General features: G+C 51.3%; 2 protein-coding genes across 3 annotated transcripts in view; both read left to right on the forward strand.

Annotated features, from left to right (window-relative positions):
- ACSF2 (acyl-CoA synthetase family member 2) overlaps window positions 1-4,952 on the forward strand; it is a 24,838-nt gene extending 19,886 nt beyond the window's left edge. Inside the window, exons 11-16 of one of the 2 annotated variants that reach the window (XM_024746305.1) lie at window positions 1,721-1,828; window positions 3,026-3,177; window positions 3,985-4,126; window positions 4,214-4,324; window positions 4,469-4,537; window positions 4,806-4,947. In XM_024746305.1, coding sequence (XP_024602073.1) covers window positions 1,721-1,828; window positions 3,026-3,177; window positions 3,985-4,126; window positions 4,214-4,324; window positions 4,469-4,537; window positions 4,806-4,856 — 633 coding nt within the window. In that variant the 3' untranslated portion in view covers window positions 4,857-4,947. Of the gene's footprint in view, window positions 1-1,720; window positions 1,829-3,025; window positions 3,178-3,984; window positions 4,127-4,213; window positions 4,325-4,468; window positions 4,538-4,805 lie in introns of both variants that reach the window. The other variant, XM_024746312.1, reaches the window with a different exon arrangement.
- A 765-nt stretch (window positions 4,953-5,717) lies between these two features.
- Window positions 5,718-13,400, forward strand: RSAD1 (radical S-adenosyl methionine domain containing 1). Its single transcript, XM_024744521.1, has 10 exons — window positions 5,718-5,756; window positions 6,295-6,720; window positions 7,083-7,216; window positions 7,333-7,537; window positions 10,287-10,652; window positions 10,821-10,884; window positions 11,306-11,453; window positions 11,666-11,720; window positions 12,482-12,585; window positions 12,721-13,400. The coding sequence occupies exons 1-10, from the start codon at window positions 5,718-5,720 to the stop codon at window positions 12,836-12,838; spliced, it is 1,659 nt and encodes a 552-aa protein (XP_024600289.1). The 3' UTR covers window positions 12,839-13,400.
- The last annotated feature ends 8,713 nt before the right edge of the window (window positions 13,401-22,113 follow it).

The raw sequence follows: 22,113 nt of genomic DNA on the forward strand, positions 1-22,113 counted from the left end.
CCCGGAGTTTACACCAAAGAGAGGGAGGCTTCCCTGAACTTATTTGTTTGCTCAAGTCTGAGCCTCCACGCCTCCCCGCTTCTGCGCTCGGCCGTGTGCCCTGGACCCAGCGAGGGAGGAAGCGGGGCCGGACAGCCGGACGCGAGTCTCGCCGCAGTCGCCGGCCGGCGGCGCTTTAATGGGGCTCTCTGGCGTCGGGCTCCCCTTCCAGCTGCACCCGCAGCCAGCCCTCAGGAGGTGGGAGCTCTTCCCTGCCCTGGACTGGCCTCTGGCCCCGCCTCTGGCCCCTCTCTCCCAGCCCCGGGCTTGAGTTTCTGTCCCCTGCACCGCCTATGCCCCTTTGCCACGACTGAAGGTAACCAGAAAAGTGGGAACTGGGGGCAAGGGGAATGAGCCACAGGGCTCGGCAAACACCTGAAGACCACCGGCACAGTCGCACCATCTCCCCAGTCCTTAATCTCCCTGAAATGTCCCCATCTCCTCATCCCCACCCCCAGCGGTCAGGACCCCTTGGTGGGGGGGTTCTCCCAGAGTGGCAGCCAGAGAGGCATCAAGGTGTACTTGACAGAAGCCACACCTGGGCAGTGGCCCCAGGACTGTGAGGGTGGGTGAGGGGGCTGGGTCCTGGCTACAAGGGACCAGCCCTGGACAGCTTGGGCTTCTCGACCCTAGATCCTGTGGACAGCCCTGCCCCAGCCGACCAGGTCTCTGTGTTCACGTGACGGCCACGGTGTCCACATTTTTGTGGAAAGGGGAGAGTGGGCAGGCAGAGTCTCAGCTCTGGCCCCAGAGCGAGCTCTGGGCTGATGGTAGGGGTTCTTGTCTGTGTTGGGGGTGAGGGGAGGAGCCAGACCCCAGGTCTCTCCAAACCCCAGCTATGCCTGAGTCATTTCCACTAACACAGAGGAAATGGGGGGTAGGGTGGGGTTGAAGGATGAAAAAATGTCTGGTGTCTTTGCTGGCTGGAAGGAACCTAGAACAGAGGGCAGCCAGCCCCTCTCCCTTCACCCAGCACTCAGGTGTGGAGGCCTGCCCTCTCCTAAGCCCCTTTCACCTGTCGCCTCTAGATGGGGGTCATAGTTGGCCGAGAGCACTGCCTGGTGATGTTCCTCCAAGGCTGGCTGCTGGTTTTCTGTTGCTTAGGATGTTCTGACCACTAGAAGGGGGGGTGGGGGGGGGTGTGCCACTGGCTTTTTAAATCCTTGCTTTGGCTGTATTTTTATTTTGAGGAAAATAAATTTACAGGAAACTCTCCAGAACTTGGGGGCCACCTACCCCAAGGCTAGGCACTTGTCCCGGGTTTCGGGTGGGCTGTGTCTGTGTAGCTCCCAGCTGGTCAAGGCAGGCTGGCTTTCTCATCAAGTTTATGGGTCCTTCAGCTTGGAAGGGTGGGGCAGGGGAAGTTGTGGCCCAAAATCAGGAACGGGGTGCTAAGACAGCCGGGGGAGGAGGTGGAGAAGGCTGGGACATTGGTAACGCTGCTCCAGGAAAGAACAAAGACTGAGAGCCCGGCCCCCTGCTAGTTGAGCTGGTCTGCAATACATCCAGTGCCTCTGCCTCCCGACTTCTGCCGAATATGCCTCTTTTCCCACCATTCAACTGCCTTTCCGCACTCCCCATTTCCCGCCCCACCCCCCACCCGGTTCCTTCCCTCAGGGTAACTTCCCCATCCTGCTGCAGTCCTGGGCTCTGTTCCAAACGCCCTTTCTGGACCCTCTAGGTGGTTTATGGATCCACAGAGAACAGTCCCGTGACCTTCATGAACTTCACCGAGGACACTGTGGAGCAGAAGGCGGAAAGTGTGGGCAGGATCATGCCTCACACAGAGGTGGGCCCCAGACCCCACGTCCCACCATTCGCCTGGGGTTCACCCCCTGGGATGTTTATTGCGTTCAGTTAGAGATCCAAACAGCTCACTCAAGACGCTGAGAGCCCGCAGCAGCAAGGTCTTCCCGGGCCTGGGGCTTTCTCTGTGGGCTGAGGCCTGAGTGGGGAAGAGCTGGAACAGTGGCCAGCCGCAGCTGAACTTCTCTGCAGCCTCCCTTCCTGTCTGAGGTGTGTTTTTGCCAAGCCCACTGTCTGTTTTGGGGCAGCCAGAACAGCCTCAAAGAGGATCCAGGGCACAGAGATTTTTCCTACACAGCTCTTTCTCTCCCATAGCCCTGCCTCCCTACCCGCCCCCACTCACTTTGGCAGAGGTCCTCTTTTCGCTTGGCATAAACAGTTTCCCAAGCAGCTTCTTCCTCTGGGGGTCCCTTGCACCTTGAAGGCTGACCCGGAGCACCTTTCGCTCTCAAATTCCCAGCCTCTAACAGTGGTGCTTTATGCCAGCCCGTACCTGGTTCCCCCTCCCCCCACCTTGTGCCCTTGCCCCTCTGGGGTCACTGCCAGAGTGCTTCCCCAGGGACCAACTGCCCTTCTCCCTGAAGTGAGTGTGCAGTGACATCAGCCCCCTCCCATGTGTCTGACAGCCTCACTGCCACTCTCTGGGGTGCCCACCTGTGGGATAGACGGGGCAAGTGTAGTTCTCCCCATTTCACAGATGCAGACACGAGGCACACAGGCTAAGCTCTCCTTGCACATTGGCTGTGGCTCATCTCTCAACTAGGCTTTCAGATTCTGCCTGTTTGCCACCTTTCTGTTCACGTGGCCCTGCTGTGCCACCCTCTTTGGCTTCTTTATTTACTGCTTAATGGGAAGTAAGAGGAGACTCCCCTTTCTTGTGCATTGTTTATAATTCTTCAGCTGGCCTGACTCCCCCTCAGGCTTCCTCCTTTGAGCAGCTCCTTTCCACTCTGTTTCCTCAGCACCTCCTGGCCTGGGCCTCAACTATTCTTTCATGCCCAGCTCCAGTGTCGGACTGGTGATGGACCTACTCCAGCCTTTGTCTCCCTTCCCTGGGGATGGGCAGAGCCAGGGGGATTCATTACTAGGGGGAAGGAAGGCAAAGCTCCCCCCATCCTGAGGGCCCCCCATCCTGAAGTGAGAGGGTGGGAGGCCCCAGCCTGAAGCTGCCTGGTCCCAGGCCCAGATCGTGAACATGGGGACGGGGACACTGGCAGAGCTGAACACACCTGGAGAGCTGTGCATCCGAGGGTACTGCGTCATGCTGGGCTACTGGGGTGAGCCCTGGAAGACCGAGGAAGCAACTGGACGGGACAAGTGGTACCGGACAGGGTGAGAAGGCAGGGCAGTGTGGAGAGTTGGGCTGCCGAGGGGAGGCTGGGGGTCCTGAGGCTGAGCTGGCAACATTGAACCAGAACAGGGAGAACATGTGTGTCAAGATGGTCCCTTCACATCTCCGAGACTTAGTTTCCAAAATGGGGATGACCATAGTCTCCAAATAGGGCTCCCAGAAGGACCAAATGCAGCACAGATGAGAGCACCTGGGACAGTGCCTGCAAAATCTGAGCCAAGATTCAGTCACTCATTTAATTCAACAAATTCCAATTATGCACCTGCCATGTGCCAGCATGATTCTAAACACCAGTGGTCCAGTGGAAGGCACACTGGGAAGGGTCCTGCTCTTACTTCCCACACATCTGGTGGAGGGAGACAGATACAAACAAGATCATTTCAGACATTTATAAACATCACGAAGAAAATAAAATAGGGTCATAAGAGAGAGAGTGGCTGTGGTGGGGAGGGGAGCTTCCCTTTACTGGGTGATCAGAGAAGGCTTCTCTAAGGTGGAAACGTTTGAGCTGAAACCTGAATGATATGAAGAAGCCAGCCATGAAAATCATATGTATAGATATGTTTAGAGAGAGAGAAAAAATATGCCATAGGTATGGGTTTACTTGGTTTTATCTGCCTCCTACATGAGACTATACGATCCAAGTAATGTCTCGTTCATGCCATATGCCCCAGAGTCTAGAGTAGTGCAAGACATATAGTAGGTGCTTGATAAATTTTTGCTGAATGAGTGAGCGAGCCAGCCAGATGAGGCAGAGGTGAGTGGCGGCTCCTGGGCTTTCCTTGCAGAGACATTGCCATGATGGATGAGCAGGGCTTCTGCAAGATTCTGGGCCGCTCCAAGGATATGATCATCCGCGGCGGTGAGAACATCTATCCCGCTGAGCTCGAGAACTTCTTTCACACACACCCACAGGTGCAGGAAGTGCAGGTGAGGTGCCCAGCCCAGGTGAGACCCCAAGAGCAGGGGACACGGATGGGGATGGGGATGTCTGATATCTATCTCTGACTCTGGAAGGTGGTAGGAGTGAAGGATGAGCGGATGGGGGAGGAAATCTGTGCCTGCATTCAGCTCAAGAAAGGGGAGAAAACCACAGCGGAGGAGATCAAGGCTTTCTGCAAAGGGAAGGTGGGACCCTCAACCCACCCCAAGCACCACGATGTTGCTCAGTTCTCCAACACCCTCTGCCTGCCAACCTGTCAGCCCACTGTCCCCTACACCCAACTGTGGGACCCCGCCCAGCCTCATGCTTTATCTCCCTCTGGTCTGCAGATCTCCCACTTCAAGATTCCCCGATACATCGTGTTTGTCACAAACTACCCCCTCACCGTCTCAGGAAAGGTGTGTAAGGAGACCAGGGAGGGGTAGGGGAGCCCGGGGCCCAGGTGCAGAAGGTCAGGTGGCCTGCCTATACCTCCCTGAGTGGTGGGCCAGATTCTGTTGAGAGGCTGGCAGTAGGGTAACCAACTAGTCAGCTCATCCTGGTTTGCCCCAAACTCTCCTGGCTTTAACCTGAGAAACTCCTCAGTCTTAGGCAAACCAGCTGGGCTTGGTCACCCTAGCTGGCAGGGGCCCACGCCTGGTTCTCACTCCTTTCCCTTTCCTCTAGGTCCAGAAATTCAAACTAAGAGAGCAGATGGAACAACATCTAAACCTGTGAATAAAGGACTGGGGAGGATCCTTCCTCCCTGCCCTTCCCCCATATTCCCCTTGTCGGCTCTGTGATTTGGCATAAAGAGCTTCTCTGTTTACTTTGGCTGTTCTCTTGCTGGCATGCTCTCTTGGCAGCTGCTACAGGATGGAGAAGGGAAGAGACCAAAGCACTTTCAGACCTCCTATTCCTTGTCAACGATGGTACTAAGCACTTTGGCGTGCATTATCTACTTCATTTAATCCTCACTCGATTCCTTTGAGATACCAACACAATATTTTTTCACATTGTTGCCAGATTAGTACAGCAAGAAGTATTTTTTTTTAAAAAAAAAACAAACAGCTTTATTGAGTTATAATTCACATACCACCCGATTCACCCATTTAAAGTGTTACATCAATGGTTTTTAGTATATTCACAGATATGTGCACCCGTCACCAGAGTCAATTTAAAAACTGTTCATCACCTTTTAAAAAGAAACTCCATACCCTTGAGCTATCATCCTACATCCCCCTACTCCCCCATCCCTCCCAACCAACCCAATTTTCAGTGAACCTGGGGCTTCCTTGATGGGCAGATAAAGCAGGATAAAGCAGGCTGTAGCTTGACCCAAGAAATAAAAACAGCTGAGCACAGCGATTTCCAGTTCACAGAGACAGAAAGAAAAGTTCCTTCTGCTTGCAAGCCTTACCTCCCAGTGTGTCTGGCCCTAGCAGCAGCAGCCTCCTCTTTACTTTTTAGAAAACAAACATAAATTTAGGGTATTCTGAGTGCCAGGCATTATACACATACAGGTGCATCCATATACATTTCCTGTTGAAATTTTCCTAATGACACCATCAAGTAGGCATCAGCCCCATTTCACAAACTATGAAACTGAAACTCAAGAAGTTCAGTGACTTGCCCAAGGTCACACAACTGGAATTAGGGAACCCAGGTGACTGACTCCAAAGCCCATGATCCTTCCACTTTCTGGGACACTTCTTCAGGTGCCTGCTTGTCCAGCCCTTCACCTGAACCCTGTCTGTCCCACGTACAGCATCTCTGACTCTCCTCACAGCAGGTGCCTGGGGTTGGCCTGACCCAGGAGATGACAACCTACTCTCCTGGCCAAGCCCATTCCCCCTGGGATTTTCTGCTCTTGCAACATTCAGTCCAAGTGCCCTGTTCTACCCCACTGATTCCACATCCCTTGTAACAGACCCGCCTCGCGGCACGGAGCACACCGGCCTGGTATCAAGCAAGTGCTGAATTAAAATCGGTTGCCTGTTGTCTCTTGTTGGTTTACGTCCTGTCTCGTGCACCTGTACTGTGCCCTGGCCTTATGCATCTGGATATCCCCAGCGCCCAGCGCTGAACCAGGCACATAAAATGTGAAGGAACCCATTGAACGAACTAAGAGTTCCTGGATTGATCCAGGAACTCGCCTTCGACGGGGTGCCAAAAGCTGCGGAGCTCCCCGCACCCCTGCCGCCGCCAGAGAAAGGACGGCCGGGCGGCTGCGGTGAGCGCACCGGTGCCCAGCAGGTGGCGCTGCGGCCCGGAGCCCTCCCGGTGGCGCTGCGGCCCGGAGCCCTCTCGGCGGCGCTCCGACACAGGGCGCGGCCACGCAGCCCCTTTGCTTCCGCCGGGGCGGCCCACCCGGCCCACCGGACGCTTTGCCCTGGGTTTGTCTCGATCTCGGGTGCTGGCCCGCGCACCGGGCCGCCCCGCCACAGCGGGCGGCACGGCGCTCCCCGGTGTTCGGGCCCGCGGCTGGGTGAAGGCCGCCAAGATGGCCCAGAGGCGCCGCCTCGCGGAGGACGCGGGAGGACGCCGGGGTCCTACGCCCGGGAGCCAGCGCGCAGCACTTTACGTCCACGTGAGTGGGGAGGTGAGGCGGAGGCTCGGGCGCGGAGGGCCAGAGGCGAGGAGGCGCTTGTCGCGCTGCGAGCCCACCTGCCGTCTTTCCCCGCTACCAGACGAGGTCTGGGGGAAATGTCTTGGTCCGGAGACCTGAAGTCTCTGGTGCTCACCATCTCGTTGACCTTGACCAAGTGATTTCCCTTCTGAACCTCAGTTTCCTCCTATCGAGGTGGGCTTACTAATCCCCTTGGGGAGTTGCGTGGCTTAGATGCGGTAGCCACTGTTGACTGACCTAGGAGTGGGGATGGGGATGTGTGCGACTGAACCCTGGAAGTGGCCAGGGCAGCCCACGGTCATCTCTCGTCCTTTTCACACGCCCCCTGCCCCCAGTGGCCCTACTGCGAGAAGCGCTGCAGTTACTGCAACTTCAACAAGTACATCCCCCGCGGTGTGGACGAGGCTGCCATGAGACGCTGTCTGGTGACCGAGGCTCAGACGCTGCTGCAACTCAGTGCGGTGCAGCGGTGGGTACTGGGGGCTGTAGGCGGGGTCTTGGGAATTATGTGGCCGGTGCACAGGACAGGTGCAGGCATCCCGTAGGGCTCCCCCACGTCTCATCTTCTCCATCCTCTTTCCCTAGAGTGGAGTCTGTGTTCTTTGGTGGGGGTACCCCCAGTCTGGCCAGCCCCCACACTGTGGCAGCTGTCCTGGAGGCAGTGGCCCAGGCAACTCACCTGCCTGCAGACTCTGAAGTCACATTGGAGGCCAACCCCACTTCGGCCCCAAGCTCCAGGCTGGCAGCATTCCGGGCAGCAGGAGTCAACAGGTTGTCCATTGGCCTCCAGGTAACCCATCTCACCCACCTCATCCTAGCGCACCCAGGGTGTCTCTCCCGGGTGATCACGTTTATTCATTGGGCAAACATTTATTGAGCTCTTTCTGGGTGCCAGGAACCTGTAGGCACTAAAAAGTGTATGGTGACACTTTCGTAAGTACTTAATTGTCTGTTTCTGTGGTAGAGCACAAGCCCTGTGAGGCAGGGATCGTGTATGCCTTTGTGTTCATCACAGTGTTCCAAGCACTATGTGCTTGGCACATAGTAGATGCTTGAAAAAGATTTGTTTCATGATTGGAGACCCAGGAGGAGGCCAACAGGTGGTCGGATCACTGCAGCATGATAAAGTCTGCTTGTAAAGGGGGTCTCTACAAAATACTCTCAGAGTACAGCCTGAAGGCCGTCTCGGTCTGACAAGATCATAGAAACCTTCCTGAAGGACATGATGTTTGAATGAGGAAGAGGAGTCCACCAGAGATGAGGGTGTGGGAGGAAAAGACACAGGATTTGGAAGAGCTTGCATGTTTTGGGGGACCTGTGAGCCATTCCTTGTGACTGGAGAGGCTGGGGACAAGGCTGCAAGCTAGGGCCCAGAGTCTTCAGCACCATACTAGGAAGTTTGGGGTTTCGCTTAGTGGTGACAAGGGAATCACTGAAGGTTTTTAAGTGGGGGAAGAAACATGTTCCTCGCAGGTTGGCCCGTGATATTTCCATAGCCAGTATTGTCTCCCTCCTTCAAATACATGTACCATTTACCATAGAGTTTGGGGTCAGGGCTTTGTCCTGATGAGACATATTGAGAGGGACACGCCATTTCTGAGATACTCTGGCCCCAAATGCTTACATATCTTGAATCTAATTGTGAGGAAACACCTAAATTAAGAGACTCTGTGTGTGTATCGTAAGAACAGGTAACATGAGATCGAAGTACCATCTGAACAGTTTTTTAGTGTACAGTACAGTATTGCTAACTGTAAACACAGTGATGTACAGGAGAGCTCTAGGACTTATTAAGAGACATTTTAATTAATTTATTTATTTAGGCCGCGCCATGCAGCTTCCTTCCCTAAGAGACATTTTTAAAAACAACTAGCCCGGGGACTTCCCTGGTGGTCCAGTGGGTAAGACTCCACACTCCCAGTGCAGGGGTCCCGGGTTCAATCCCTGGTTGGGGAACTAGATCGCGCATGCATGCTGCAACTAAGAGTTCGTATGCCACAACTAAAGATCCCATGTGCCGCAACTAAGAGTTCGTATGCCACAACTAAAGATCCCATGTGCCGCAACTAAGAACCGGCACAGCCAAAATAAATACATAATTTAAAAAATAATAATAAAATAGAAAATTAAAACAACTAGCCTGTACTCTTCAAAAACGCCAGTGTCATAAAAGACAAAGGCAGGATGAGGATCTCAACTAAAGGAAACTAAAGAGACAATGATAGCTGAATGCAATGCGCGACCCCCGATTGGATCCTGGATTGGGGTGGGAAGAGGAAATTACTGCAGCAGACATTTAGGGACAATTGGCCAACTTTGAATAAGACTGTGTCTTAGACAACAGGATTGTATCAGTGTTACATTTCCTGAACTCTATAATTAGATTGTGGTTGTGTGAGAGAATGTCCTTGTTTTTAGGAAATAACACATTTAATTATTTAGGGGTACAGGAGTACAGTATTTAAGTTTTTTACATTTAAATAACCACATTGCGGGGGCTTTCCTCGTGGCGCAGTGGTTAAGAATCCGCCTGCCAATGCAGGGGACACGGGTTCGAGCCCTGGTCCGGGAAGATCCCACATGCCGCAGAGCAACTAAGCCCGTGAGCCACAACTACTGAGCCTGCGCTCTAGAGCAACAAGAGAAGCCACCACAGTGAGAAGCGTACGTGAGGCAACGAAGAGTAGCCCCCTCTCTCCGCAACTAGAGAAAGCCCGTGCACAGCAACAAAGACCCAATGCAGCCAAAAATAAATAAATAAAATAAAATTTATAAATAAATAAATAAATAACCACATTGCAAGTGCTCACTAGCCTGTGGCCAGTGGCTACCATATTATACTAAAATGTTCTATATCTGCACTGACCAATATAGTAACCACTGACCACATGCTAGGAAGCACTTAGAATGTGATTATTTAAATTTAATTAACTTAAAGTTTAAATAGCCACATGAGATTAGTATCTACTGTATTGGACCCTGCAGATACAGAGCGTTTCCATCCTCGCAGACCTCCCTGGTCTAACTTACCCTCAAATGATTCAACATAATAATAATATATGTGTATATTGAGAGAGAGAGACAAAGCAAATGTGGCAAAAATGTTAATTGGTGAATCTGGATGAAGGTGTTTGTTGAGCTTTTCTTGCAACTGTTCTATAGGTTCAAAATATTTCAAAATAAAAAGTAAAATCAAAAAAGGATGGTTGGCTTTGGAGTCAGTCCTGAATTCCAGGTCTGACTTCGCCATTGTATGACTTTGGGCAAGCTGCTTAACATCTCTGAACTTGTTTTGTCGTCTGTAAAATGGAGCTAATGTTGGAGGGTTGTAAGGATAAATTAGACACTGCGTAGAAAAGCTTTGCACACAGTGACTCTTCAGTGAATGGTACCCCTGCTACTGGCTTGACCTTCCACCTTCCAGCCCCCTGCCACGTCCTGTGTTTTCCCCTGTATCTGTGTCTGTAGTAAGGTCAGTCAGGTGTTTCTGTCTCCCTCTGAGCTAGCCTGCATGCTTGCACCTGACCCTCTCTCTCCAGTCCCTAGATGACACTGAGCTCCAGCTGCTGGGGAGGACACACTCGGCCAGTGATGCTCTGCAGATGCTGGCGGAGGCCCGGCGCCGCTTCCCGGGGCGTGTTTCTGTGGACCTGATGCTGGGGCTGCCGGCACAGCACGTGGGGCCGTGGCTTGGGCAGCTGCGGAAACTGCTGCGGCACTGTGATGACCATGTGTCGCTCTACCAGCTGTCCCTGGAGCGGGGCACCGCCCTCTTCACCCAGGTGCAGCAGGGCTCCCTTCCTGCCCCTGACCCCGAACTTGCCGCTGAGATGTACCAGGAGGGACGGGCAGTCCTTCGGGAGGCTGGCTTCCGCCAGTATGAGGTCTCCAACTTCGCCCGGAATGTAAGTCCTGTGGCTGAAGGTGGGGCCTGGGCAGGCTGAGGCCCTCTTTGGGGGGAAGGGTGCTTCCGAAGCCTGAGATGGTGGGACATTCTAACCAGGTGCCCTTCCCTGAGCAGGGACAGGCCCACCTGCTTCTCTCTGCACTGACTATTCCGTCTCTTCCCACAGGGGGCGCTTAGTACCCACAACTGGACTTACTGGCAGTGCGGTCAGTACCTTGGCGTTGGACCTGGTGAGTCCCCTGTGAACCTTAGGTGGGATGACTCAGGAGAGCAGTGTCACGGCTGTGTGCTCTTGGGCCACTTATTAAGCTCTCCAAGCCTCTGTTTCCTCATACGTAAAGTGTGGCAAAAGATACCATCGACTTTGTAGAGCTGTTAAGTATGTATTTTGAGGCACCTGGTGTAGTGCCTGGCGCTGCGGTTCTTGATCTTTAGCGTGCGTCAGAATTATCTGGACCGCTTGTTAAAACCCAGCTGGGCCCCAACCAAATTCTAGAATTTCTGGAATTGGACAGGGCCTGAGAATTGGCATTTCTGGCATCTGAGATGCTGTTGGTCCAGGGGCCACACTTTGAGAACCACTGATTTAACATCTGGCAAGCACACAGTGTTAGCTGCTATTAAAGTGGGGGTGGTTGTTGATGTTGTCAGGAGCCCATGGGCGATTTATACCCCAGGGGGCTGGGAGCCACACCCGAGAGGCTCGGATCCAGACCCTGGAGCCTGACAACTGGATGAAGGAGGTGATGCTGTTTGGTCACGGCACCCGGAGGCGCGTCCCCCTGGGCGAGCTGGCGCTGTGAGCACCTGAGGGCTCTTCCCTCAGGCTTCCCCTCTACCCCAAGAAACACCTACCTGCACGTCTTTGTTTCCCACCTTGCCCTGCCCCCTCCCCGCCCCATACTGCGTGATTCCCCATAAACCCCCCATACGCACATCCCAGCACAGGGTGTGAAGAATGGGAGAAGCGCAAGTCTCCTCTCCAAGACCCCTTACTGGTTTTTCTTTCAGTCTGGAGGAAGTTTTGGCCATGGGACTACGCACAGACGTGGGGATCACTCACCAGGTAAGAGGTCAAGGGGTCTGGCATGCTGCTTTCTCCTCCTAGGCCTCGCAGAATCACTCTGTCTCTCTCTGTCTTACACACACACACACACACACACACACACACACACACACACACACACACACACACACACACACCCCTCCCATTCCTCTGGGACTGGCAGCTAGAGGTAGGGCCTTGGTCCAGCAGAGGCCTGATGGGCAGGAGTGATGAGCAACGTAAGGCAATGGTGAGAACCCTAGACTAGGGCTGCAGAGAGAGCCGGGCTCTAGTCCCCATCTACCGCAACCTTAGGCACACATCCCTTCACCTCTGAATTTCAACTTTCTCAGTCATCTAAGGGAATAGACTAGATTAAGAGTTTTCAAATATTCTTAAAGCAGCGCTGAAAGCTCAGATAGGAAGTGCAGTAGATACAGATCAGTCAGGCTCGGAACCCCTCCGGATGAAGTCGGAGCCATCGAGCTCTGGCTGGGGCTGACCGTACTCTGGCCAGAACAGGGGGAGGGGAGGAGCAAAGGGAGACCCGGCTTGGCTGGGAGCTGGGTTTGGCCTGAACGTGGAATAGGACTGAAGGTGCCCACCTCCCTGCTGGTCCATTGGCCTGGTCCTGGTGTGCGTGACAGTCAGTTTCTGAGATCGCTGTGTTGGATCGGACCCACGCCTCATCCGTCACTGCACCCCCAGACAGGTGGCCTAGAATAGCCCCGCCGGCTCCCCACCTTGTGGTCCTGCATCTCTGCCCCTTCTGGTCTCCCCAGCACTGGCAGCAGTTTGAGCCCCAGCTGACCTTGTGGGACCTGTTTGTAGCCAACAAGGAGGTGCAGGAGCTGCTGGAGCAGGGCCGCTTGCTGCTGGATCGCAGGTGTGTTGGGTGGGGGGAGGTGAGAAAGACGGACAAGGAGGGGCCTGTGGGTGCCAGGGCCTTGGCACTGGTGGAGGGTGATGATTGAAACTGGTAAGAGGGCACAGTCACAGCCAGGCCTCTTTGTTTTTCCAGGGGTCTTCGGTGTTCCTGGGAGGGGCTGGCTGTGCTGGACTCCATGTTGCCGACCCTTCTATCTCGGCTCCAAGAGGCCTGGCAGCAGAGAACTCCCTCCCCTGTGCCAGGAGGATAATCACATGTTCCTGTGTCCCAGTGACACTGCCATCTCCACTGGCAGGTGCTGTCCTGGCTCTGGTCACTGCCCAGCCCTGGCATCCCCAGGGGAATGGCTACGGTGAGGCGGATGGGAGGACATTTCTGGTCTGGGAACTGGCATCAAGTGTACCCACCACTGCCAGAGAAGGAGTAATGGTTTCTGTGGGTGCCTCTCATCAGTTGACTCTAAACAAATCCTGGCTGGCAAGAGATGCTGAGAAATAGAGCTCTCAGGCTTCCTGCTCCTGCAGTACAGGACAGGACATGGATGTCCAGCACAGCAGCCTGCTGGACTCTGAGAACAGTGGAAAAGATCAGAGCAAGCCTTGCCTCTTCCCTTTTGGCAGCCAGGATATGTTTGGGCATCAGGAGCCTTACAGTACTTCCAGAGTGCCCCCCAGTCCCCTCCCCACTGCAGCCTTTTCCCTTGAGAGAGTGAAGGTGGGGGGAGCTAAGAGGGAAAGGAGAGGGGAGAATTCAGGAAAGATCAGAGCCTGGTAATTCTCCCCTGGCCTTAATAAACCCATCTGGAGGTCTTATCCTTTGTCTGGGCTTTTTCTTGGAGTGTGGGATCCTGATTTGGGGGCTTGAGCCTTAGTCTAGGGCTGAGATTCCTTCCTGACAGTCATTTGCCCAGTGATCTTAGCATTCATCAATGATCCTTGCCTAAAACAATGATTAGATTGGGGGTTGCAAAATGTTAATTTCTGACTCTGTCATTGCATCTGTGTTCATTAACTGGCGTGCATCTATCAAAAAAAAGAGCTTTCGGGGCTTCCCTGGTGGCGCAGTGGTTAAGAGTCCGCCTGCCGATGCAGGGGACGCGGGTTCGTGCCCCGGTCCGGGAGGATCCCACATGCCGCGGAGCCGCTGGGCCCGTGAACCATGGCCGCTGAGCCTGTGCGTCTGGAGCCTGCACTCCGCGACAGGAGAGGCCACAACAGTGAGAGGCCTGCGTACTGCAAAAAAAAAAAAGAGCTTTCCCCTTTTTTTTAAGGGCTGATACCCTCAACCTATAAATTCTATGCGGGGTTTGGGGGGCGGTGGGGAGGGAGGCATTTTCCTGTGAAGAGGCTCCATAACTCATCATATCAAAGGGTGCCCTGATGTCAAAGGTAATTTAGTACCCTTGCAAATCAGGGCATGCTAAGCTCAGTCTCTAGCTGGGTGACTAAGGATAGGGTTCCCCCCACGCCTCAGAGGTGAGCACGTGCATTTCCCACGTGCCTGGTGGGTGTGAATATCAGTCCTTCTTTGACCTGTGGTAACATGGTAAGTGTTAACTCCCTCTCCTTTATTTATGAAATATTCAGCAAGCACTAATAGTGTGCCAGGCTCTGAGCAGCATGCAGAGAGGAATAAGACCTGTCCCAGCCCTCGAGGAACTCGCCACCGTGTTGATAGATGTGTGAAGAGATAAACTCCAGGGTTATCAGTAAAGGTGTGTAGATGGGCTGTGGAAGCCTGCAGTGCATTGGGTTCTGAGGGGCTGGGAGGAGGAAAGGGGAAATGCTTTTTTCTTACTACCTCCTTTGGCCCCTGAGCAGCTTGCAGGGTGACCTGTGCTGACTGGGGAGCCTCTTCTCGAGCCTTCCCCTGATCTTGATATTCAAGATGTGAGCACGGGGCCAGAGCAGGTGCGCCATCAGATAACCTGGGCCCACTCAGGTTTCTCCCAGCTGTCAGGGCTCGTGCCACCTGAGATGCCTGGGCCCTCCCTGCTGGGGCACCACACGAGGCCTGTGCAGAGGGGCTGGATGGGAGCCAGGTGGGGATGGCACAGGTCACCTTCTGTGACTCAGCCTCCCACCCTCACCAGGTGAATCAGAGTCTCTGGAAGGTGGAGCCCAGGAATCTAGTTTTTAAATGTTTCCTAAGTGGCTCTAGTGATCAGGCCGGTTTGAGAAGCCCTGTCATCTTCCATCCTGAGAGGCTGGGATCAGGAGAAAAAAAGGGGAACAAGGCTAATTCCAGACCTGACCAAGTGGAGTGAGGTCCTTCCCTCTGCGTCCAGACCTTCCTGGGCTCATCCGTCAAAGGGGTTCTCTTCCTCCATCTGGAGACTTCCGTTGTCATCTTTTCACCTGTCCTGTTGAAAAGCATACGGACACAAATAAGAGCGGTAAACAAGCTACTCTGATGATGAGGTGATGAGAGGATTTGGGGAAATGTATGTGAGTGTGTGGTTACAGCTTGAAGGCCCAAACCTTCCCCACCTAGAGTGCTGACAATTTTAGGGCTGACAACTGAGCGCCCCCCACCCATGCCCAATCAAATAGAGTAAAGTAAGCAGGACAGCTATTTTTTTTTTTTTTTTTTAGGACAGCTATTTTAATTTGCATTTTATGTATACGGACATTCAAAGAGGCCCTCTAACTTGACTCAAGTCATATAAGTAAGTAAGAGAACTGGCGTAATACTTCTGGACATCTAGAACTTTCTGTCACATTGTTGTTTTATTCTTACTGTGGGTCAGGTCGATTGACCTGTCTCTTAAATTAAGCAAAATCCTGGGCTTCCCTGGTGGCACAGTGGTTGAGAGTCCGCCTGCCGATTCAGGGGATACGGGTTCGTGCCCTGGTTCGGGAAGATCCCACATGCCGCGGAGCGGCTGGGTCCGTGAGCCACGGCCGCTGAACTCAGGCTTGAAGCTGCCGTCTCTGCCTGGTGCTTGGTCTCGGTGTCTGTATTTTCTCTCCTGGAGAACCCACATGTCCCATCTCCATGAGACCATCCACTTCCTGGGAAAGAACTGCATTCTGTAAAGAAAGGACTTTAAGTAATAGGATTGCTATAAACTGAATGTTTGTGTTCCCCCCAGAATTCATATGTGGAAACTTCATCCCTAGGGGGATGGTATTCAGATGTGGGGCCTTTGGGAGGTGATTAGGTCATGAAGGTGGAGCCCTCATGAATGGGATTAGTGCACTTATGAAAGAGACTTCAGAGAGCTCCCTGGCCCCATCTCCTGTGTGAGGACACAGAGGGAAGACAGACAGCTACAAACCAGGAATCAGGCCCTCACCAGACACCAAATCTCCTGGCACCTTGATCTTGGACTTCTCAGCCTTCAGAACTGTGAGAAATAAATGTTTGTTGTTTAAGCTACGCAGGCTATCGTATTTTTGTTATAGCAGCCTGAATGGACTAAGACAAGGATGCAATAACTTTGTGGTAGCTTGTTTTATTGTTCAAAACGTTTACCATTATATATCCCTGCCCCGTTGAACCTGGGAAGGGCCATGAGACTTGCCCGGCACAGATTGTAAGAGCCAGTGGGTGGTCCGCCGTCTCCTTCCTCCACCACAGAGACCTGCAGGGTTCAAATAGAGGCTGTTCCGTCCACCGGGGTCCTAGAGTGAAGAAGTCGCTGGGCAGAGGAGCAGCCGACCACTAGAGACAGGAGCGGGAGTGGGACGGCACCACTCACTGCTGTAAACCGGTAGATTTGGGGTTGTTACTGCAACAATATAATTGAGACTAAACTGCTTGATCCGGTTTGTAATCCCACCATTCAAAGATTAACTTCTTTTAGACCTTGGTCTGTATCTTAGCAGGAATTCTTACGTGCAAACGAACATCTTTAGATAGACGCTCTTACAAAAAGGGGGAAATACACATCTTGCTTTGGAGCCTTCTCATTCTACGTCAGATGTGGTGGGCATCTTTTCATGTCCAATTTGTATCTACATCCTATTTTTCTAGTGTAGCTTCCTAGTGTACCACTGCATGGTGATCCCGAAATTTAGTTTACCAATTCCTTTTTGGTGAAACAGAGGGTTTAATTTTTTATTTTTATAAACGCTGTAACGAACATCTCATGTAAATATTTTTATGCACTGGCTTGATGATTTCCTTAGGCTTAGGCTAAATCCCAAGGCGTGGGGTTGCTGACTCTGAGGAGACACGCCTCCTTCGTTTGGATACAGGAGGCCTGGCAGTTCATGCCCTTGCCAGCCCGCTGGTCGTCAATAGCAAGCGTGATCAATTTTTCCAAATGATTCCAATCTGGAGAACACTTTTTTTTTTTTAATAGATTTATTTATTTTTGGCTGTGTTGGGTCTTCGTTGCTGCCCGCGGGCTTTCTCTAGTTGCAGCGAGCAGGGTCTGCTTTTCATTGCGATGCACGGACTTCTCATTGCGGTGGCCTCTCTTGTTGCAGAGCATGGGCTCTAGGCGCGCGGGCTTCAATAGTTGTGGCGCGTGGGCTCAGTAGTTGTGGCTCGTGGGCTCTAGAGCGCAGGCTAAGTAGTTGTGGCACACGGGCTTAGTTGCTCCGCAGCATGTGGGATCTTCCTGGACCAGGGCTCGAACCCATGTCCCCTGCATTGGCAGGCAGATTCTTAACCACTGCACCACCAGGGAAGCCCTGGAGAACACTTTTAACCCTCACTTTATTATCAGCTAACGTACTGTCTCCCTAACTTAGGCAACGATTTTGGTCCACCTGATTACTCTTGAGTCAGAGAACAGAGGGGATGCAGCCTCTGGGGCCACCCAGGTAGAAGATCAAGGTGGGACTGTGCCCATGTGTTCAGATTGCCTCTGAACTCTTCTCATTCAGACCCTGCTTCTGGGAGAATCCACATCTTCTCTCTCCTCTTCTCCTCTTCCTGCTTTCTCTTCTTTTCCCTGAGGAGATTTTTAAAGCCAATTTTTAAAATTATACGAAGAACATTATAGAAACATTAGGCAGAATTCTAAGTGAAAAAGGAAAAAAAAGATCTACAGTTAGTGACCCCAACAAATTCAACTGTTTGTGCTCCCTTCCAGTCCTCATCCAAATGCATGCAAGACTTTTGCCCAGTTGTGCTCCTGACACATCTGATTTTGCGTTCTGCTCCTTTTTCTTCTCAGTCTGTCATAAGCATTTTTCCATGTTGTTCCATGGTCATCGTCTTTCTCATTTTAATTGTTGCGCAATGTTCCAGTGGGTGAATAATAAGTATTACCTTAACGTAAGGCACTTAAGTGGTTCACTGTTTTTCTCTGTTATAAATCATGCTGTAGGGCATGTTTTTATGGATATAGCTTCCTCCATCATTTGAATTATTTCCTCAGGTCAATTCCCAAGAGTGAGAAGGTTGGGTCAAAGGGTATGGATGCTTTAATGATTCGTGGTGAGACTTGTTATATTCTTTTCCAAGGGGCTTTTCCTTTTTTTTTTTTTTTAATTTTCCTGCTCAAAAAATAATAACGCTCTTTTTCAACCACATAGATAGAAGAAAGCAAAGCTTCTAGTATCCAGGAATTACCACTATGACATTTGGTCAGCCATCCCTCCAGACATCTCTTGATGCATAGATATACATATCTACGTAGAAATAAAATAATTTTTCACAAAAGGGATCATACTCATGTGCCAGTTTTGCAACCTGTTTTTTTTTTTTTTTTTTTAACTCAAAAACACGTCCTGGGTTTTTCTGATTGGTTCTGCCACCACCAGTGCCTATGTGATAGCATAATGTAGTACGGTAATAGCTGTCGGCCAGGCATGGTGCCACGCATTTTATCTGCACTAATTCATTTAAGCACCACGACAACTCAATAAATTCTGTTATTATCATGCCCACTTTACAGACCAATTGACTGCCCCAGGTCACATAGATAGGACGTGATGGGGCTCATACTCAAGCTGAGTTCACTGAGGCTCCAAAACAGATGCTTATATAAATAATACATCAACATATTCTTAATGTAAAAAGTAATAAGAATAAATGTAAGCCATACTATAGCATAGTCCCTTTTACACTTCCACATAGGTTTGGTGTGTGTTTATCAGTTAAGTTTAGGTTCAACTGCACATGACAGAAAATCAGAGTAACATAAGCTTAAGCAAATAAATGTATTTGTCTTCCGCACAAAAGAAGTCTAGACAGAGCATTTCGGGGCTAGCATAGTGGACCCATGGTCATTGGTCATGAAGAACACAGGCTTTGTGCTCTGTATCCTCATTTCATAGCATCCATCCCTAAGATCTCCTCATGGTCTAATATAGTCCCTGGAGCTCCAGCCATCATGTCTGCATTCCAGGTAATAAGCATTTTGCTGCTTCCTTACCATTCCTAATAATAGAAGGGCTTGGTTAATTAAAAAGGGTGAGACTAGATATTGAGGCAATCAGAAAACAACTTCCCAATCCTTTTCTTTTTTGTTTTGTTTTTTGGCCACGCTGTGCAGCATTCGGGATCTTAGTTCCCCGACCAGGGATCAAACCCAAGCCCCCTTCGTTGGGAGTGTGGAGTTGTAACCACTGGACCGCCAGGGAAGTCCCCCCAATCCATTCCTATGAATTTACACATATAGGTACATATATAAAAATATAGTTTAAAAAACAATCTAATGTGTTGACAGTACCTTGTTTCAATTTACACTTTAAAGTTTACCAACCAAATCAAATGTTCTCCATTAAATATTTGTTTACTAACTATTGTGTTCTGTGCACATGTAAGCTCTTTGCTTATTTTCATTTAGCTAATTGCTTATTTAGCCTTAATGATTTCCTGATCGAGTTGAATGAATTGTTTACATAGATAAATAATTGCAAGTATATTAACTCTTTGTCTTATTCACTGCAAGTATTGCTTCCAGTATGCTGTTCTTTTTATCTTTCATAGATTTTTATTTTTTTGGAAGTGAGTTTTCTAGAAATTTCAGACATTTATATTTTGAGTCTATCTTTTGCCCTGTGACTTTTTCTGTCAGTTCCGGGCTCCAGAAATACGGTCAACTTTCAAGTTGGCTTTCTCCTCCCAGGAGAGGCAGTCTAACGTTGACGGCTGTGTCCACCTGGGACCAAATCTCTACGCTGCTGCTTCGCACCTGTAGGACTTCCCTGAACTGAGATGGGCTTTTCTCGACTGTTTAGTGAAGGGGTTGGACCAGCCCCAGGTTCTCAAACCTGGGTCTGCATCAGAAGTACCAGAGGTTCCATGAAATGTGCATTTCTGGGCCCCCCTAACATCTATAGAGTCCAAATCTCTGTATCCAGGGATCTGTATTTTTAAATGCTCTCCAGTGAGCCTGATGCTCAGACGTATTTCAGAAACTCTGGACCAGCCAATGTCAGAGTTGCTTCCTGTGCTGGACTCTCCGAGTAGTGAATGAAAGAAGGCAGCAGCCCTTGGCCACTGTGTCTGTCGAAACCCCTTGGCCCTGCCTCTTCCTCTTGGGTCACAGCACCCATTTCACATCCAGCCTGAGCAGTAGCCCCTTCTTCCTACTTCCTCGGGGGTGGGGGGTGAGGTTAGGTGGCGGTCAGGCTCCTGGGGTGTGGCCTGAGGGGCTGCTACAGCAATGCCTCCATGAGGGGCCAGTATCATTACTAGCTGGTGGCCTTATTTAAGTCACTCACCCTGTGTGTCTCCATTTCCTCACCTCTGAAAGCAGGCACCATGCCTTCCTCAGGGTTTGTGTAGGGCTGGAGATGATGGATGGATGGATGGATGGATGGAGAGAGACTAGTGCAGTTCCTGGCACAAAGTGCACATTTGACAAAGTGGTAGTTATTACTATTGGTGTTTTCATCGCGATTTACAGTTTCCTGGGCATGCTAGCCCTAAGGAGGGAGGTTCCAAACAAGAATTCCTGGTTCCTGACAAGACAGGAGACCTGTCATTTCTTTGTGATGCTGAAACTTGTCAGTAGGTAGCCCTGGGCTTCTGGAAAATTCCCCCCCGGCCCAGTGTAGAACTTGCTACCTTGCAGGTGGGTGTGGGCCACAGGACAGCCTCCAGGCAGTGGCGCCCATAGTAGGAGGAATGTCCCTCACTAGGTGACTCCTCAGATCAGTGCTCCTTGCCCTCCCCCAGCAGGTCAGACTGGAATGACCCCATTCCTCAGGTGGCTGACCTATGCAGGTGGGGCTGCCCCTACCTGCCTCCAAGACCCTGACACCCGGGAGACACTCCCACCAGAGTGCGCCTTTCCTTTGCCCCTGCCTCTGGATTAGGTCTCTCCTGGTGCCCATTGCACCTCATCCTCTCCAAGACCTTGGGCCTCCTTACCTCCATTCCTGCTATCCCTGACACAGCCTGGGGCTTGCCCTTGCCCTTGAACCTGACCAGCTTACACAGGCCTCACTTTCTTGGCTGACCTTACTTATTTTGATTAGGACCGAAGTGAGAGGCCAGATCCCCTGTCTGAGGCCTTGGCAGCCATGATGGGAGACAAGGTGGGCAGGGCCTTGGCTCACAGAGGCTGCTTTACATCACTGGGGAAGCTGCCATTGTTCCCCACTGCCCTCAGTGTCCCACCCCCCACAACCCTGTATTGACCCTTCAGATGAATTCATGAACAATAAAAGGTGAGCTATGAAAACTGTCAGGCAGGCTGTCCTAATCTTTATTTATTTATTTTATTTATTTATTTTTAAATTTTCTGTGGTACGCGGGCCTCTCACTGTCGTGGCCTCTCCCGTTGCGGAGCACAGGCTCCGGACGCGCAGGCTCAGCGGCCATGGCTCACGGGCCCAGCCGCTCCGCAGCATGTGGGATCTTCCCGGACCGGGGCACGAACCCGTGTCCCCTGCATCGGCAGGCGGACTCTCAACCACTGCGCCACCAGGGAAGCCCTGGCTGTCGTAGTCTTGAATAAGGTCTGAAGGTCCAGGGACAATTTAAGGATCCTACTCCTTAAATTGAGTTTGAGCGCAGGAGCGGTGAATGATTCCCGCCCGGGTCCCGGAGTGTGAGTGCTTGTGTTCAGCCCTGCTGCTTAATCTTGAACAAGGTGCTTCAGCTCTCTACACCCCGATTTCCTCAACTGTAAAATGGGAGTGCTCTACCTCACATGGTTGTTGTAAACTTTCAAGAACTTAGGACACATAGCTAAAACAACCAGAGGAAATATATAAATTAGGTTTCATCAAAATTAAAAAGTCTTGTGCGTCAAAGGACACTATCAAGAAAGTGAAAAGAAAACCGCAGAATGGGAGAAAATATTTGCAAACTGTGTATCTGAAAAGGGTCTAATATCCAGAATATATAAAGAACTCCTACAACTCAACAACCAAAAGACAAACAACCCAATTAAAAAATGGGCAAAGGATTTGAATAGACGTTTCTCCAAAGGAGACATACAAATGGACAAAAAGCACATGAAAAGCTGCTCGACGTTATTAGCCATTAAGGAACTGCAAATCAAAACCGCAATGAGATACCACTTCACAGCCGCCAAGGTAGTTATAATTTTAAAAAAGGAAAATAAGTGTTGGCAAGTACATGGAAAAATTGGAACCCTCACACGCTGCT

Source organism: Neophocaena asiaeorientalis, unplaced genomic scaffold (assembly GCF_003031525.2).
Source record: "Neophocaena asiaeorientalis asiaeorientalis breed wild unplaced genomic scaffold, Neophocaena_asiaeorientalis_V1.1 scaffold1, whole genome shotgun sequence".
Lineage (NCBI taxonomy): Eukaryota > Metazoa > Chordata > Mammalia > Artiodactyla > Phocoenidae > Neophocaena > Neophocaena asiaeorientalis.